General features: G+C 43.3%; 1 protein-coding gene across 4 annotated transcripts in view; it reads right to left on the bottom strand.

Moving 5' to 3' along the window:
• LOC136054336 (transducin-like enhancer protein 4) overlaps nt 1-10,905 on the bottom strand; it is a 97,552-nt gene extending 86,647 nt beyond the window's left edge. For all 4 annotated transcript variants that reach the window (XM_065745562.1, XM_065745563.1, XM_065745564.1 and 1 more), the window contains exons 1-4: nt 10,366-10,905; nt 10,050-10,147; nt 9,400-9,463; nt 8,038-8,082 (exon numbers count right to left, since the gene is read on the bottom strand). In XM_065745562.1, the coding sequence (XP_065601634.1) occupies nt 8,038-8,082; nt 9,400-9,463; nt 10,050-10,147; nt 10,366-10,410 (252 nt within the window). In that variant the 5' untranslated portion in view covers nt 10,411-10,905. The remainder of the gene's footprint in view (nt 1-8,037; nt 8,083-9,399; nt 9,464-10,049; nt 10,148-10,365) is intronic.
• Nucleotides 10,906-19,566: the final 8,661 nt, after the last annotated feature.

Genomic DNA, 19,566 nt, shown 5'->3' with positions numbered 1-19,566 from the left:
CATCAAGCATACAATACAAGCCAAACAAAAATGAGTGGCAGGACCTATTAGTATGCAGACTCTTTATAGCATGAAAGGGACAGATTTTGATTTTTGTTCAGCTGTGAGATGCTCTGCTGAGGATTTAAAGCAAACACAAGAAAAAAAAAGCACACATTCTCATTGCCAGTGTTCCACATCCCAAACATAATAGTGAGAGGTTTTTCCTCCTTTGAAGAAGTTGAATCTCATCCAGCAAATGTCAGAAATCTCTGGCAGTATAAGATCCTGTGGAGAAATCATTTAAGCAGACCAAAAGAAGAAGGCCAAGTTAGAAAACCTCCACTCAAAACTACATCGTGTCCTGTGCTCCCTCTCCTCTTAAAATTGATGGGGAAATCACAAGTATATTCGTGGCATTATGGTATGTAACACTAAAAAAAAAATTAACAAGCAATTATAATTGTGTATGTGTATCTTTTTCCTTTGTATTATTTTTCCTTAGTAGACTGCAGCTCATACACTTCCAAGAGTAAAAAATTACAACAAAAATTGCCAGCTGCATCAGATAACCAGCTTCCTTGACTACACTGTTAATCTTAGGATGTTTTACTCTTTACAAGCAAAAACTAAAATATTGTGGAAGAACACAGGAGAAAAAAAACTTAGAAGCATGAACCAAGTGCAGTTTGGCAGCTTAAAATCAGAAGGGAAATAAAAAGAACCCCAAATTTATTATTTATCTCATGATTAATTTCCAGCCAATCTTGTGATATTTCTGAGGATTGGTATGATTTAACATTTAGAGTTGGCAATAGAGCATACCATACAAATACATAACCATAAAGAGACCAATTCAAGTTTACTGTGGGGACTATAACTTTGACTGGCCTGACATCTGCACATTTAAACATCTCAGCCATAACATCACAGTGTTCAATGCCAGAACATTACGTACCTGTCATAGGCTAGTAAAAATAATTCTGTAAGTCTAAATCCTATCTACACGGGCAAGAAAGAACTACATACAGTTCTAGTCACTACTTGTGATATATTTTGATTACATTTAAAAAAACACTAAAAAATAAAGTTACAGATGCCTTCTCTTGACACAGTGCCAAAAGGTAGCAACATGCTACATTTGTTTCACCACTAAGATAAAGAAAATCAAGGAAAAAATTTCACATAAATAGTACATCTAGATAACAGTGGAACGTGAAACTATAATCCTGAACCAAGACAAAACCTATAAAAATACACATATGAACAGAGGTACTTTTATGAACTCCTCATATTTTTTGCATTTTAAAATAAAGATTACTTTCTCATTCAAACCTTCAATTTATTTCAAATAATTGATTTCTGGAGTATGGTTAGGTGCAGCTTCAAGTACATCGTCACCTGTTACATGATGCAAGCATCAGTTCATACTTCCCGAGTTTCACATTATCATCTTTGCTCTGTTCCCTTTGTGCCCTGTGAGTAAATAGGTTTTCTGAAAATCAGTGGCAACAGATGTGCTCAATCTGCAGACAGCAGCAGAAGTGACTTCTGTAACAATTATAACCCCTCTGTTCACTAGCTGGCACACGTCTCTTAAAGACTCAATGCTCTGTTCTATTCTCACAAATTCCTACAAATGGAATGCCTCTTATCATTAAAAAAATAAAATACAAGTAAGGCCAAATTGGTTACTCTGAATGTAGGTAGTGTTATGTGTAAAAATAAAAAACTATGTTTCTACACATATTCTGTAATAGACCTGAGGGCATCTCCCTCATTGTACCCTGAAGAAAAAAACAGAATCTCTGCCCTGAGCAGCTTCCAGTCATGATTATTTCACATCCTTGAACCTTTATGTTAAAAGCTATTTATTTCAGTCGCAGCGCCAAGCAGCCAAACATTTTTAAGCTAGATTTACATTCACCTCTGCAGCCTTAATTCTACTTTCCTAATGTCTATTTTGTGCAGTGAAAGAGGTCCTCTAGGAAAAGCAGTAATGAGATCAGTGAGTATATAACCAAGACCTACTGCACGATGCATAAACACAATAGGGCAGGATCAAACTAACATACACACTGTAAAGCTTGGGCATCCTAGCACCCACATTTTGAAACCTCTCTGCTAATTAATGCTGTTGTTTGTTTGTTTTTTTTTCCCTGTATTAAACGACTTCACTACTTTTCTTTGCCCCTGAAAGGAAAGCAATTCTCATTGTACAGCACGCTGCAAATGAAATTATACATTAAATGGCATCTTTCCTCACTCCTCCAGCAGTGTGGCTGTGCCTGAAGCTGCACTAGCTGTTCAGGAGCCAGATGTCCTAGTATGCTCCTCCTCTGCAGCACCTTGCTTCTGCCCCACTGCCAGCTGGTAAAGAGCAGGAGGCTCCCACCACAACAACATCCCCTGACTGCAAACAGTAAAGTTGACAATTTCTTGCAAGGGAAAAGAAATAAACAAACAAAAAAGCCATAAATTTCTGTGAGAATTTTTGATACCACAAATGTTAGGCAAGTCTAGTCATAGGGTCACATCTGGTTCCCTCAGTAATAACAAGCATGCCCATAAACCAACATAGCCAGTGAGGCAGCACTGCAGCAGTTAGCATCTTTCAAAGGAAAAGAAACGCTTTTGTGTTTAAGCAAACTCAAGCACAGCCTTTTGCTAGGAAAAACAGAATGTACGACTTCATGTAAAAGTTTGCTCAGCATGTTTTGCACTACTTCCTGTGTCTTAGGCATTAGCCTGAATTGCCAAAACAAGTGGGTGAAAATGTCATTTTCCTTTCCTTATGAGTGGCAAAATCAGGATGGAATACAGGCTCTCAACCTAATATACTTTATTCTGCAATTGAAGGGGGCAAGGTTACTTCAACAGTAACAGCACAGACAAGGGCAAATAGCAAACTAAGTAATTAACAGGTCCTCTGCACAGAAAGATTGTCTAACATCTGTGTCATGAAAAAAAAACACTACACCTTGTTTAAGAATTGAGCCGTTAATACAGAGGAAAAGGTTTCTGGTTTAACTGCATAACAGCGTGTTTTCTAAGTTTTCATAGGCTTGTACGCTGTTCTACTGGCTTCAGTGGCTAAATAACCTAAAACTCAGACAAAAAAGCCTCAGTGGTCAAGCCGACGTGGCAATTTATTTTTTATATTTTGTGACTTTGATGGAAAAGCCACTTGTTTTTCTCTTCCTCCTTGGTGAGCTGCAGTCTTAAAATTCCACTTCTAATCTCACTCATTTTTAAGTTTTCCAGTTCAATTCTGACTCCTCACTGCCTGCATTTCTATTAAATCTTTCCTACTGTTTATAATAGAGAACAAATTCAGCCAGTAATATTTTAGCTGGCTCTCCAGCTATTCTTCAGACATAAGACAACATACATTCAGTTGCAGGCTGTGTTAGAAAAATAAGGTCTGCACACGTATGTGCAAACACATCCACGCCAAGCCTAGCCCACTGCTAATGAAACAAAGAATGCCTTTCTGCTACATACGTATCACATACACAAACCAATTCCCTGTGATGTATGTGTTTTACGGCCGTGAAGATGAAAAATGGTCAAAACTCAGCCCTAAATTAAACAAATTGATTCCCATCTTTACCCTTTTACCAAAATAATTTACTAAGGCTTAAGAAGCGAGCAGACTCAAGGCTGGGATGTCGTACAACCCATATATTAACTCAGTCGGCAATAAATCTCCCCTTACTCTCCAAGCTCCATACTATTTTCTTAAATAGCTCACTATAAAGCCCCAACCTAATTAAAAACAGCTTTCTCGGCAACAGTGGCCTTGATTTCACTTATTTACACATTAACTGCAGCATCCGTTTGGCCAATCCAGTCTATTCCCTGTACCACGCAGGGCCTTTTATCTGCCCTGGACAGCATTTTCTCCAGCAGATGAAGTAGATGCCGATTGATTTGCTGTCGAGCATGGTAAATTAATAGCAACAAATTGCTGAGGGCCCCATCTCACTGCTCCACCATGCTTCGGCAGTTTTGCTTTATTTGCTCCATGATGGGCAGCAGTCAGGCCTCTTCAAGTCAATTTCTTCTTAACAACCTGCAATACTTTTCAATGGTGAAAATAGAGCCGTTCCTTGTAAGTCAGAAATCAATATCCTATTGCCCTTAGAAAATGCTAAACAAGCAGTATTGGCAATCCACTTGGTACTACAGGGTATCAGATATAATGCAAATCCATACTGCTTCCCTCCTCATAGTTATTACAGTTTGCTAAAAGGTTCCTAATGCCATTTATCATCATTTACCATCGACTACTGCAGCTATGATTATGATATCCTATCAGCTAGTAGAGCCCTTTCATTTCTATCCAATTAATATTTTAGCAGCACTCAAATGGTTGTTGCCCAAGTCTTGTAATAAAATTTACATGGATAGAACTGAAATGATGTGTTGTTTTTTTTTCGTTACTGTGATCTTAAGAAGTAATTTCATTTATTTTTTAGCACACAGCTCCTAAAGAGATCTGAATTTTCCTCTAAAAATGCTGAAATCCAGCATTCCAGCGTGTGAATTAGTTCAAAGACGGAGTCCTGACCAAAAAGAAAGAATCAGCATTTGCATACTGCCACCTCTAAAAACAGAATGGAAATAAGAAGAGAATGCTGTATCCTGCTTATGCCTTCCATCAGTCTCATTCACAAATATCTACTGTCTGGAGCCAAATACAGACGCTTATTTTAAGTGATAATTACAATTCTCAATTAAAACCTTCAGAAAGCATGTTTGATTACAGCAATTTAAATAAACTGTTTACCATAACATTAAAACAGCCTAATTTCAGAAATTAAACCAAATGACCACCAACAAGTAGCAACGTTGATCTAGAAACAGAGAGCAGTATGTTAAGTATTCATTCATAAACCATTCACTGAGCATCAAAATTAAAAAAAAAAAAGAATAAAAAAAGAAAAAGCCACTCTGTAGGAAATGGACTTCTTTACATTACGCTCACACATTCTCCTTTACTCTAACACTGAGATTCACAACCAAAAGGAAGTATCTGTTCATACTGCAACCAAAAATCCCAAAACTACTGCCTTTTTTTTTTTTTTGAACGTGTGTTTTGAAGCTCTATTGATCCTGGTACAGAATATCAAAAATTAGCTTAATGTTTTAGGTTATAACACCACATGTCACAACACACCCCACACTTGTCTTTAAAAAAAAAAAAAGAAAAAAAACCAACAAATAACTAATTCTAACAGTCTAATGCTATTTACTCAGTTACCAAAATTTAAATTAATTATGTTCTCAAACATAATTGTTAAAAATTGGCAACATTATGCAGGCTTAATTAAGATTAAATCCAATTTACTAAATGTACTTTAATTGGTACTAATTACATTAGCTTTCCTTTCAGAATGACAAATTCCCCATAGGTTTCACTTTAATAGTCTTCTATCAAAATCAACACAGGATGACTGATGATGAGCATCACACAAGGGGTGGGAAAGCAACTCTCTCCCCCTCCTCCCCCGCCCAGCATGCACACACACTATCGCCGCGCTCCACGTTTATCCTTTTATCAATTTGCTAAGTCACAGAGTCATGACTCCATCACAGCCATCATTTTCTGTTCCAGTGAAAAATTTCTCTAAAAATAAATACTCTGTGGCTGGGAGCAGCCAAGAAGAACAGAAGCTTTAACAGAAAAATACACAAAGGTTTCAAATATCAGGGCCACCAATTACTAGGGTACTTCCAAGGACTCCAGGGAGTCCTGCTCTTGAACCCTTTGAGACGCAAATCTAGTAAGTGAATAAGCCTAACCTGATCTCGAGAACTCGGCCCAATTACGCCGAAGGGCAACTTCTCCGCATTATTGCCTGCTTTCCATTACAAGGGCATCCAGCAGTACATCTGGAAAAGAACCTAAGAGGAACCAAGGCTGTCTGCCCAGAAAAACAAATAAAGACAGATATGCCTCTGTGCTAAAGTGAAAAAAAGAAAGAAAATATAATAAGTAGGTGGTTTGCAGGGCTGTCTGTATTTCATAATGTGATAAACTGCCCTCAGGATTTTTGATATGATTGAATTTAGAAAGCTGGGGGGGGGGGGAAGAGGAATAGAAGAAGGAAAAAAAAAAAAAAGTGAATCGCTCAATTTCAGGCGAGGAAAATTCAAAGATCTGAGAGAAAGAGAAGGGAATTTAAAGTGGAAGACCAAAAAAGATTTGCGCACATCAAATGAAACAATCAACTCCCTATACACACAAAATTGGGCCCCAACACCACGATCACAAAGCAAAATGGGAAATATGTTGCAGTTGCTGAAGCAAGAGCAGAAAGGAAAAAAAAAAACACTCAAGGAAGAGCAGACACAGAAGATACAAACGAGTATCAGATTTAGGACTGATAGTGAGCGAGTTTCTTAGCCACAGCTGATTCGAATCAGCATCTGACAAAATATTTAAGTATTTTTCATGAGAGTAGAATACTTGAACTACTAATTCAAACAGACTGAGCAGAACTGGAAAAAAGGTGTTTAATTAAAACTTGGGTCCTTTGTAATCCTCATATTTAGCTGAAGCAAGGGATTTCATCTTTTCTTCAGAATATCACTGACATCTTTATTGCTATAATCATACACAATTTCTGACGTAGAACATTTAGATATTAAAAATTAAAATCGCTTTTAAGCAAATTTCCCCTACTTAAATCCAACTAATTACACATTTTACTTGCAAGCTGGTACTGTCCCACACGATTTTGCACGGTTAGTTGAAGCCTACATACAACTAATTGCTGTAAAAACAGAGCACCCAGAAATACAAACAAGTCAGACTGCAGTGGTTGCTTTCTAAAGCACATAAGAATACACCACGTAGGTGGCCTGCAGGGACTCTGGACTGGGTGAATTGTTCCTGTGCGTGACACCAACTCTGCTTTTCAGACAGGACCCAGCCAGACCAGCTGTTCCGCCACCCCGCACCTTCCACCCCACAGCATCACCCAACCCCAGACACAAGCCAAGCATTGCACCCACGCTCTATACGTCTACCAGGGCTTCCAGAGTGCCGCCGTATAGGAGGCAAACTGCCCCCAGGAAGAACCCTCTGCCTTTGTACCAGTGTGCCAACAAAAATGGCCTTCATCAGCACTGTAGTACTGGAGTTATAATGAGACACAACATAAAACAAACATGAAAATACATCTGACTTCAGTTAGTTCTCAGTGAGATAAAGGAATCCTATTTGCACAACCCAGAGATTCTGTGAAAGTTCCACATGCACTACTTTAAACAAGCACACATACGAGCCAATTGTCAGATGGTGTTTCTTCTGCCATTCAACCATTTATTTCTGTCGTTCACCCTTTCCAGCAACACGGGTGAACTGCTCAACCATTTGCTAAAATGAGTTGTCAGTATTAAACTCCACCATATTAAAAGTTGTCTCACTGGAAAAGAGGTCAGATGTTTAATTCATTCTCCTCCAGAGAAGGTTAAAAACACACATTACTGAATAAGAAATTCTGATTTACACTGCCATGCTCCATACCAGCAATCTCCTGCTAATCTCAGCCTAAGTTCTAGACTCCAAGGCACAGAACCAAGCAAACCATCACCCGTCCGTAAAGCTCCTTTACCCTATCACGTATGAGGTGCTGAGATGTGCTTTTTGACAAGGGTTCAGGTAGGCAACCTGAGGGAGACAGCAACATGGCTGCACACTGATTGCTGCTGTAGGTCCAGCTTTAAACAGCCCTGGTTAACTGAGGAGGAGCCCCTTCCACATTCAAACACACATCCCTTGACACCCAACAATGCAGCTGTCACTCCAAAAAGGCAGTCCCAGCAACACAGAGCCAGGGAAGCCCAGGGCTGCATTCACGTCTACCCCTGCACACTTATATTCCACACAGCCATATACAGGGGGATCCAGGCCAGCAAGGAGCACAGAAAATTTCCTGTGCACTTCAGCATGCAATTAAGGCAACTCGCACGTAACAGACATCTGGTTTAAGGCTGATGGAAGAAATTACAGTCAGCGTTCTTACACAAAGCAAAATATTTACCTACCTGTTTATGCATTTCTATATTCAGCCCATAGGACATCTCATAATACTAAGAAAGAAGAAAATGACTCTGTTAGACCTTATAATTACAACAGCCATTCCAAAATTTGCTCTGACTCAGACATCATCTATACAAAGACAGAGACCCAAAAACATTTAGTAGCCAGGACAGCTCCTGGAATTTGATAGCATTTTGCAGTAGCCCATTCTTTTTGCTTTATCTACGTTGCTTCTTGGCACATCTACAAAGGATGGCCATAGAACAAGCAAAAAAAACGGATAGCAAAAAAAAAATAACGACAAGTAATCACAGCCAGAGTTACAGATTAGAAGCAGAAAAACACATAGAAGATTTTATTCCCTAGCACACATGAAAGATGCCAAAAAAAATGCCTGAAGTGCCTGAAGCCAGACAGGCGTATAAATTAGCAACAACTCAAAGAACAGTTATTCAATATTTTAAATTAAAAATACAAAAAAGCTACGACTGGATGGCAGGGATGCAAAGGAGGCAGGAGCACACTGGTTGGAGAGCCAGGAAGACGTGCCGCTTCGACATCCCCCATCACAAGGAGCAGGGTCAGCGTGCAGCTCAGTGCCACACCATCCCCAGGACTTAAGCAAATCAGGCATGAAAAAGACAAATGCAAGCCTTAACATATGCCTGTGCTCCTGGTTAGGAGTTTTTCAAGATTATTTATTCTTTTTTTTGTGGATACTGGGGTGTTATTTGTCAGGCACACATAGCAGCTAATCCTTTGTAGATGTACAAGGTAGCGGGCAGCACAGGCTCCTCGGAGTCACCACAATCCATCATGCAATTATGTGCAGGGAGACATTTTCCTGAGCGCCTCACTTGGCCACGCAGCCCACAGCCCTCAAAGAAACCCCTCACACACAGAGCCCCGCCATTCCCAGTTCAGCAGAGCAATGCACAGCAGTGCAGGAACAACAGCTCTCCTAAGGCAGGAGGCTTCAGGGCCACGGACATACCTGCAAAATTCTGAAAACTGTACAGAAAAAAAAAAAAAGCATTACCCTAGAGCATTTTATGACAGTGGGGGGAAACCAGCAGGAGTGACCATGTTGTCCCCAGAAGCACTGCTGGAGTTGCAAGGGACGTGCCAGCATGCTGAGGACACGTCCCCCCGTTGCTCAGGACATTAAGCGGCAGATTTTGCACAGAGCGTGGCTGCTGCAAACAAGTTACAACCCCTGAACTAAGAACTGACGACGGGAGCACTGACGCAGCCCCACAGCAGCAGCACTTGCTGTCATCTCTCTGCTCGCCTCTAGCAACCTGAGTACATCTCGGTCTCAGCACACTGCGCTCGCAGATGCTCTAACTGCTCTGCAGCTCACTTACCATGACATAATGCCGCTGCATCTCTGTCTTCTCGCTGGCCAGCTTCTCACATTCTAGCTTTAAACTGTGCAAAACACAAGAAAAGCATGGGTGCTTCGACACAACAACCAACACCCCCCACACACACGCAGGATACCCCCTTCCCAGCTCTCCCTCGCGTGCAGACAGAGGCACGGCCCGGCTCCCGCCCGGCGTTCATGGAGGAGATGCACTTTTCCTCCTCCGGGAAAAACCGTGGAACACCCTCACTCCCGGGCCGCTGCACCCGGACTTAAAGCAGAGCACTGGACGGCAGAGCGCAGCGCACCGTCTCACCCCTACGGCATTAAGCCTGAGGAGCCACGGAACAAACCCATGGGCTGGTTTGGGAAGTTCGCGTTTCCACGAGTTTTACAAACACCTCCCGCTCCGCTCGGAGCAAGTGCACATCAGCGCTCCGAGGACACAAAAGTTGTCGCGCTTCCGCCGGGGTTTTATGTTACCGGAGGCAGAAAGGCAGCGAGCTGCTGCGAGGCAGCGCGGGGCACGGACAGCTCCGGAGCGGCGCGACAGAGGCAGGGCCCGTCCATCCCCCGCCCCCGGCCATAAAGGCACACACGAGGGACGGCAACTGCACGGCCACCCCGAGGGCAAGCGCCGGGCAGCGTTACCTGTGGTACTGCGCCTGCAGGAACTGGAACTCCTCCTTAATCCGATCGCAGGACTCGGAGATGGTGAATTTAAAGGGCTGCGCTGGCTGGTGCGGAGCCTGCAAGCAAGTGACACACGGTCGTTCCGCAGCCCCTCTCGGTCGCTCCGCGCCCCCGGCCCCGCGCACTCCGACACGGCCCCGGATAAAGGAGGGAGGTGGGGAGAAGGGGGAGAGTGGGGAGAACCGGGAGGGCCGCGCGGGGCAACAACTCGGGGCGGCGGCGGCGGACAACAATAAGAAAATGGCTCCAAGTCGGCGGGCCGCGCCGCACTCACCGGGTGCCGGGTCTGCGGGTACATCTTGCTCAGGTCGCGGATCATCCACGCCGCTTCGCGGGGGGGAGCTGGCGGCCGCGCTCAGGGCTCAGCGCTCAGCGCTGGGGCGCGGCGATAAGAAGGGGCGCCCCGGCCCCGCCGCCCCGGGGCTAGCGGGGCACCCCGGGCGGCAGCGGCAGCGAGACGCGGCGGCGGCGGCGTCCCCGGGGCGCGGGGGCCGCTGCCACATCCCCCGGGGGCGGGCGGCGCCGAGCGGCTCTCTCCGAGCACCGCCGCTTCGAGCGCTCCGGCAGGAGAGAAGGAGGAGGAGGAAGAAGAGAAGGAGGAGGGCAGGGAGAGCCCCTGGGCCGGGGGGCGCTGCTCCGAAGGTCCGCGTTCGCAGTTCTCCGCCTCCCGCAAACTTTTAGGGCCGGCGGAGGGGCAGCGGCGCCGGGCGGGGCGGAGCGGTGCGGCGCTGCCGCGGGGCCGAGGCGCGGGGCCGCTCCTGGCCGCTACCGCATCGCGCGGCTCCGCTCGGGCGGGTCGTTCAAAAACAAAATTAAAAAATAATTAAAAAAAAATTTTAAAAAAGGGAAAAAAATAAGAGGGAGAGAGAGGACGAAGACGGTACGGTCCGCGCTGTTTTATTTGTATTTTGCTTTCTGCTTCTCCCTCCGCCTGTCCAAACTCCGGGAAGCAGTCGAGCACGGAGCGCTGCGCCCGCTGCGCCCGGCTCGGCTCGGCTCGGCTCGGCCCTGCACGCCCTGCCCTGCCCTGCCCAGCCCAGCCCTGCCCTACGCCCGGCGCCACCGCTCCTCGCCGCTCCCACCGCACGCTCTGCCGAGGTGACTCCTTTGACCAAATTTAGCAGCTCCTCGTCATTAACATTCTGATACATATTCACAGCAGCCGGAAGGCCGCCGCCCGCGGGGCACCCTGGGAGCCGTAGTCCTCCCGGGAGGCGGCCCCCCCCGCCCCTCGCGCGCGCCTCCGCCCGGCGGACTTCCCGTCCCGTCGGGCAGCGCGGCGCTTCCCGCCCCCCCCGCGTGTCCCCCTCCTCGCTCTGCCCACGAAGGGCGTCGCCGGCGACCAATCAGCGGCGCCCTCGCGTTAATCGCTGTTCTGTAGTAATGCCCATCATTTCGCCGCTGACAAATGAGCACAGGGGCCCGGAGAGGGAGGGCGGGGGAGATGAAAAGGGGGGTGGCTCCCACGTGGGAGCCTGACGTCTCGCGAGCCCACGGCCAATCAGGCGGCCGGCCGGGTTTCTCGTCTCCTGTTTCCCCGCCGCCCGAGGCGGAGCTTTGAGATCGCCGCCGTTCCATAGCGTCGGCGTTCGAACAGGGGAAACATTTGTTCAGCTGTCAATCAAAGTAACGTGGGGTGGTGTCGGCTGCCGCGCTGCTGCTCCCGCCGCGTCCTGCGCGCGGGGTGGCGGCGCGGCGGGAGCGAGGGCCTCGGAGAGGAAGGGAAAGGAGATGCGGGGGGGGGGGAGGGGCGGCCCTGCCCCCGGCCAGCTCGACGGCGGCCGCCTGTCCGTGCCCACCGAGGGGACCGCGCGCTAACGAGGGGCAGCGGCGCCCGAGGGCGGTTAGGGCGACCCCCGGCGGACGGGCGGCGTGCAGCGATCGCGGCGCCGCTGGGAGTGAGGCGCCGCCGTCCCGTGGGGTTGGCCCGGCGTCGGTCGCCGGGCATCCCGAAAACGGCGTGGGATACGGTGCTGTCAGGTCGCTCGGAGCCCGCCGTCTTCTTGTTTTGCTCCTCCACCTCGCGCCGTGGCCGCGGCGGAGATGCGTCATGTTTGTAGTTAGCGAATGTGACATAATGTAAGGTTTCTTCCTGCTGGCTGTACTTAGGGGACAGAATCTGCTCTTGGAAGCGGCTCCGATGAAAGGATGTTATTCTCAGCTTCTCGCAAGAGTGAGGCTTAAAGATCTGACCTTTACGCGATACATTCTGAAGATACGTTGGCATTCAGAGGGGGCATTTTCTGTCAGTATCCTGTGGGTGAAGGACTGCCGGATGCAAGGACCAGGTTTTTGCGGGTACAATAAGAGTATCTGTAAAATACCTACGGGAAGGAATAGATAGATGACCGCATCTGGATCTGACAAGCCGCTCGGCCGTGGCCTCTTTGCCTTCTGTGAGCCGCAGGCCTTAGGAAACACATCCCATTGCATCTCGGCACTTGGACACTGGAGCAGGGGAGCCTCATTTCCCGGAGAACAATTCTGCACCGACTGGTGCTGTGTCCTAAAAGGACCCCTTCACTATTTCTTTGCCAAGCCCTGCTGCAGACAGTACCATGCACTGATGCACACACAAGCGATAGGCTCGGAATTTTTCCCTGTCTGCACCTGTCATGCTCAAATTTGCCTTCAAGCAGTTTGTATTCCTGATGAGCAGGAGTTTAAACCTGCATGCAAAATAGATGTGGTTTAGTCACGTCATTCTTGATGCCTGTATTCCAAATCTCAAAACGTTCACTCAGCAATTAATGCTCTGATAATGGGAGCTAAATTACACATAGTACCTTTTTTGTAGCACAATCTCTTTACCACCCCCAGCACTCTGGCTGAACCCTGCAGCTGTGGTGCAACTCTAAGATCTTGATAGTACATCACAGTTCTGCCTTGCTCACCTGACTTCTGAGGGCTTTGAGGGCTGGTCTGGTGCTTAGGGCCTCCAAGTGCTGGAGTAGAGTGAGAGTGGTGATGGTATCTGTCTGCCTGGCAGAGGTGGTGGTGGCATCCATCTTCCACCAGGGTTCAAGAGGTGTAGGACAGAAATAATCTTTCTGTTTTGAAAAAGAATTTGTAACCATACTCTGATTCCAATATGGTGCTTGGTAACTAACCACTTAGTAGGATCTAGAGCGTTTTGTGGCAGGTGATTCTGAAGCCATTTTTGTCAAAAATAAGTCATTGAGGAAACGGACCAAAGTATGTCCTCACATTTTGTTTTTCCATGACCAAAAATATGCACAGCATAATTAAGCATTTAAATACTCCCTTCTTCATTGTCACAGATCTCATTTCCACTGGAATGTTCACATTTGCAGGGATCATAATCAGTGTTCCAGTGAATTTTAGGTATCTAAATGTGTTCTGAGGAACATACAGAGGTGAAACACCCGCCTAATTGTGAAAAGAGCACTTTGCATATATCTAAATCTTCCAGCAACAAAATTCTTCTAAAAGATTGGTCGTGAGCGTCATTCACTACTCAGTACAGCCTCTCATCTCCTCTGAAATGGAGGATGTTCATGTGCGCCAGGATCAGGTCTTGACTTTTGTAAGTCTTTTTGCACAGTCTACAAATGTCTGTCACCCGTGTGCTTGAAAACTTCACAGGATCAGAACTGTTATGGGGCTCTGCAGGGTTGAATGCACCTCTGGAAATATGATGAGCAGATTCAGCATGTAATTTTAGGATCAGATCCTCAAGATAAAGAAGGACTAGTCTACTTATAAAATAAGCACTGTCTGAAGAAACTGGATTCTGAAAATAACAGTGGGCGGGTTTTTTGTTTGTTTGTTTGTTTTGTTTGTTTGTTTGTTTTGTTTTGTTTTTCGTTTTTTGTTATTTTAGCCATGTCTTAGATTTGCTGGTCAGAAGGGAAAGGTATTCAACACCTTAGCAGACAAACGTATGCAGCTTTTTTGACAAAGCAGTCCCTTTTCTTTTGGAGGGCACTTTGACAGTGATGCTCAGATAAGCTTCAGCGCCGTTCACTCTCGTTTGCCCATTAGTCTTCACTGAATTTATGTCACTTGAGGAAGGGCAGAGCTAGATTTGCTCAACTCTAGCAAAATATGTGTATGCGTACTTAACTCTTTGTGGAACAGGTTACTGTGCATTTTTGCAGTTTTGCAGCATTCTAGCAAGATCCACAAAACTCAGAACTTTAAGAGAAAGTGCTTGCCAATTTTAAGTAATGTGAATTAAGACTGGAATGTCAATGTCATTCTATTTTCCTGTCTTCTGTCACTTCTGACACAGCCTTGATGGATCTTTGAATATAGGTGGTTTTGTATTTAAAGTTCCTTGTTTTTTCCTTCCTTTATTAAAAAAAAAAATCTTTTATGGTAGGTTATATAACCTGTACTATTATTTAGCAAGTAGAAAGAGTAGCTTTTAAATGTTTTACACATCTTGCTAAAGATTTCTCATAAGTAAATCAACTGCAAGAAATATTTAGGCAGCTTTATATGCACAGTAAGTGTGTTGAGTTTTAACTGTTGTAAAAAACCCTCACAAAATAATTCATGCAAGCTTGGGGTTGCAAAATATCCATTGTTCGTCAGCTATGAAATAGTTATTTCTGTCCTATTAATTCAGAGCAGATCAGCTTTTATTTACATTTGACATCTAAGGTCTAAACTGAACAGCACAGAGTCTATATACGTTTACGTATATATTACAGGATCGGTAAGAAAGACATTTTATTTTCCAGCTAAGATTTTCTAACCTACTCTCAGACTCCGGTGATCTTTGTTTTGTTGAGCCATAGCCTTAATCCTAAGACTTAGCAGTGCCAAAGAACCTTTAGTAACAGGCCCAGTTCTGAAGCCACTTTTATGTAACCCTACAGATTTCCTGTTTGGAATGACTGTGGCTGAAGACCATTAGAGTTGTGCCTAGTACTGCAACTTATTACAGTTTATTTTGGGACTGAGTTACTAGGTCGCCGTGCTTTGTCAGCTGTGTTCTCACAAACACACATGCGCACATACACAAACATTCACAAAAATAAAGGTGTTAAACTCTTTGATAAATCAATCAGATCAAAATGCCTTCTACTAATTCCTACATTAGTATACTTAACTGCACTCTATAACAAACATTCAAACAGATGAACTTGGGGAGATTTTCTGTTGAATTGGCACCATGTCCTCTCTGCTTAAAACTTTTAATTATGGTGTTAAGCCAGGTTTTACTGTTAGAAGAATGTGACAGTATGACACCTGTTTTGCATTCTTCTGTTTTACAAGTGCTATCAAGTGACCTTGTCTCAGTATGTTTTTAAAACGATCACTATGGACAACTTTCTAAATTAGTTGTTAGTGACCTTAGGAGTATGTTGTAGAGAGCGAGCACATTAAGAGAATTTATGATACAGTGTGTAATAATGATGATTTACACATCAATTTTTTTCTATCGTCCTCACAAATATATATATAGATATATACATGTATGTATATATTTACATTCTTCTTTAACACAGCCAAAATCCCACTTTACTTATATCTTTTTACAAGCATTGATATTTTGGATTCATGATCCTTTATTTATTTATTTATTTATTTATTTATTTGCTGCAGACTTGCAGGTTTCATTTCATGCAATCACACAATTCAGCTCACAATAAATTTAATTGGGATGTGGCAGGAAAAGCTCTACTAAAGTCCACAGAAATTTTATCTGCAGGAAAGATAGCATTTTAGAGCCCATCATATACTGTCTTTGCAGACTTAGGCAATGGAGAATGGTTAAGGCAGATGCTTGAAATTAAAGTAATTTTTCCTGGCCAGTGTTCCCTTTCTCATTGAAATACATGAACAAGCAGTAAGGATTTTATTTTTTGCTGTGGCAAAACCATGGCAAATTCTTTGGGAAGTAAATTTGCTTTATCCATAGAGCTCTTGCAAAATCCTGTGCATCACAAAGTTTTGCTTGCACCTTATTACCTAGGTAAGAATGCTACTTACTCACCTCTTGCTTTCTGTAAGGCAGTGGCTTACTCTTAAGACTCAACTGCAGTATTTAAGCCTCCATGAGCCCTTACACTCCTATCAACATTCTTCTAGCTTATAATAAACATGGAACAATTTTGATATGACATCACCTGAGAAAGTTGGCCCTAAAGAGTCACTGCCACTAGCTATGTATTTTTGCATGCCATGAACAAGCCCCTATGCACTGTTCTTGTAAAAATCTACACCAGTGTGGTGACCCACTGTCACTGTCACCGCTGCTGAAGGACACCACCGTCTCACTCTGCTCACAGCCACTGTTTGATCTCCTGAAATGTTTGGCATGTGGCCATGAATGTCAGTGGGTGCAACTTTTTCTGCATGGAGGAATTCACTGACACACCTTTGCTTCATATGTACCTCCATGTCAGACACCGTTCTGTCAGACTTCCCCTCTGCTGCCATCTTTCATACAGCAACAGAATGTAATGGAATATTGGCAGGAAATGTCAGCCTCTATTGCCACACCACCAACATAATAAAAATAAGAGGCATTATTTCCAGAGCACTCCTTATCTAGAGAATATCAGGATATTAGTTCATTGTCCTTTACAGTGACTACGTTAAAATTTCTTTACCTTTGTAAGTGTGGGTAAACTGAGTAGCAGAAAAATATTTTCCGGGGTAAAATTCATAAAAGAATTCTGAACTAAGTTTCAGAATATAAAAAGATTTTGAACTTCTCAATTTCACATTATATAATGCCGATTTCCTTGTCGCTCTGAAAGGACAAAGATACCATTTCTTTTTAAATTTGCAGTCATATGCTGATGTTGACTTGCACGCTGTTACTGTTCTGCAGACTCAGCAAGCAATGTGAATCAGAAGTTTAGATACTGTGTGTTGTGAAACAGTTTTATTGTCTTTGGAACTTCCTTAGGAGCAGCATATGTGAGTAAGATATACACACCTCTTTTAATAGCCATATTTAGTAATAGATTAATGTGTTTAGCAGAGAATGATTAAAAAAAAAAATAGCTTCTTTATGTGTTTATTCTTCTAAAACAATGGAAAACTGTAATTCAACAGCAGTGTATTTTTCATCTGATGAACAATCAAGATTTTACTCAAAATACACGTTTCATTCCTGAGGAACAGGAAGAATAATTCCTCTCCAATTTTTGTTCAAATTGGAATAATAAAGTGTTTCAAGTACATTTACTCATCACAATGTAAACTTCCTGTTATCTTACAAGAGTCCAGACAGTTTTGAACTTTTAGTGTATTTCATTGCTGAGACTTTTAAACACTAAATGGCTTTTGAAGACCTCTGAATGCATTGTGCAGCTTTTTCTGTTTGATGTATTGGCATACAGTGACCCTAAATATGACATGGAAATCTGCATGGTGTCAGCAGTCATTTCATCCAAAAATGGTCATGACTGGGCTTCCATGAATTGGATTCAGATTTCAGGGTAATGTGAATAATATTGTCAAGTCATCAGGTTGTGTCAAGGCAGCATGTGAGATGAGGTTACCATTCTCTTTTCCCTGTTCTTCTGAGTCCAGAGATCTAAGAGCTAAATTCTCCTGGTGTTGTTATATCTCCATGTTTCAGTCTTGTCTTTCTTGTCTTTGGTACACTTTTCTTTCCTATATTCTGTAGCAAAGAAAATCAGGGAAAAGCCTAGAGTGTTTTCAGGAGATGGAGAGTAGCTATAAATCTCCTGGAGTGGAACAAAGGGGATTCTGGGAGAGGTGAATATCTGTCCTGTGTTGTTCTAGATACGATTTGTAGTAAGGGTTACAGATCTGCTCTTGATGAAAATTGAGTGCAAACTGTGAAGTTCTTTTTGCTGGAAGCTGGTGAGCAGACCTTTAAAATCCACAGTTAAAGGAAGTAAAGGTAAAATGATTGTTATTTGAAGGTCTGTTTTTGTTGGTGTAACTGAGTATCATGTAGTCATCCTCACCCCAGGTACTCCAGGTATCAGCAGTTCTTTAACCCACACCTGTCTTAAAGGTAAACAGTGAAGTTTTGTTTCTGATAGCTAATCCTCGTTGATGAGCCAATCTCACAAAGGCTCCAAAAAGTTTACTTAGGGTAACAGTGAATGGGGATTTACTCCCTGATTGCTCATAGCTCAAGTGAAGTGACTACTTCAGGTGACTACTTCAGGTTAAACGATGCTGCTTTGGATGAATACAGGTATAAAAGACAGAAGAACACCAATGAGAAAGTTGAACCATTTGGGAAATAAACTTGAGCAATCAAACTTCCTGTTTCCTAAGCAACATTCAAGTTACACTGGGTTGAACTGGATGGGAGGTGGCTGAAAACAAAACAGGGAGTAGACTACTAACTGAACTCCTTTTTTTTTTTTTTTTTTGTCTTCCCTTAAGAATGAAACACTGCCTGCCACAGCAGAGTCCTTATTAGAAAAAGGAGGGTCTGAGTAAACCTGAATATGGTCAATAAAACAGTACCCCCTTTAACAACAGTCAGTCACTTCCTGCAATCAAACCCATGCTAGCATGTGGCCTGTTCAAATAAAAATTACTGGACCGGAGCCAAACAAGAACGAGTAATTGATAATGTGTTTTTTCAGAACCCACCCATCCATCAAATGTGTCACTCCTCCATAATACTTTATTGCCCCTTGTGAAGAAAGAACTTTAAAATTCATCGCGTGCGCTTAAAAACAAAGTGTCCTTGTCCTGGTTTATAATGATTCTCTTTTAGATTGGGTTTGTTTTGTTATTTAATTACATTCTCTTCTATCTTGCATTTTTGTACAGATAGTTGCTGGAAATTTCTGCTGCTCTTAAACAAAGAATCTTTTGTGCTGTATCAGCCTGCATTTTCCTAGGATTGTGTTGTGCTGGTGTCTTTTCACTGACTTCAGCATTGGAGTACTGTAGTCATAGCTTCACTAAGTACACTGTAACAAACAGATTCATCGGCCCTTTTTCTGTGCTGCATCTTATTAACTGATCTGTGGGAAATGCTCTTTACATTGTTAGGGCATATGCACTATTACAAACATTAAATTAACCAAAGCTGGAGGAAGCTTTGAGACTCCTAAGAGTAGTGCAGCAGAAAAGTTATAAAAGCTTTCTACCTACCAGATATCAGAGGGATTTTTGTTACAGTATGCCATACCTGTCTTCTGCACTGACCTTTCACTGTTTCACTACTGAACAGATATTACGTATAAAATTGTAATATTTCTCATTATAAGAAAACAAGGTAAGTAGATTGAATGCAAAAGTTTTGTTTTCCTCAAAATTAAAGGACAACAGTGTGCACAATTTTTAAGAATAATATCATTTTGAATTTGAGGGCACTGTGCACAGATCCATGGTATCAACTTTATAGGAGCTTATAATGATAAGTTTTGAATTACAGACTTCAGTTTTGTTTAGAGGTCAAATGCCATGATGCTAATTGATTCATAAATAATTGCTTTTGATTGTGATGTTTAGACTTCTTTTGAATATTAAAATGTGTTTGAGCTTGCAACTT

Source organism: Cyrtonyx montezumae, unplaced genomic scaffold, assembly GCF_038088225.1.
Source record: "Cyrtonyx montezumae isolate F1298 unplaced genomic scaffold, pur_monq_1.0 scaffold_36, whole genome shotgun sequence".
NCBI classification, from domain to species: Eukaryota; Metazoa; Chordata; class Aves; order Galliformes; family Odontophoridae; genus Cyrtonyx; species Cyrtonyx montezumae.
This window is presented reverse-complemented; position numbering and strand designations above follow the sequence as displayed.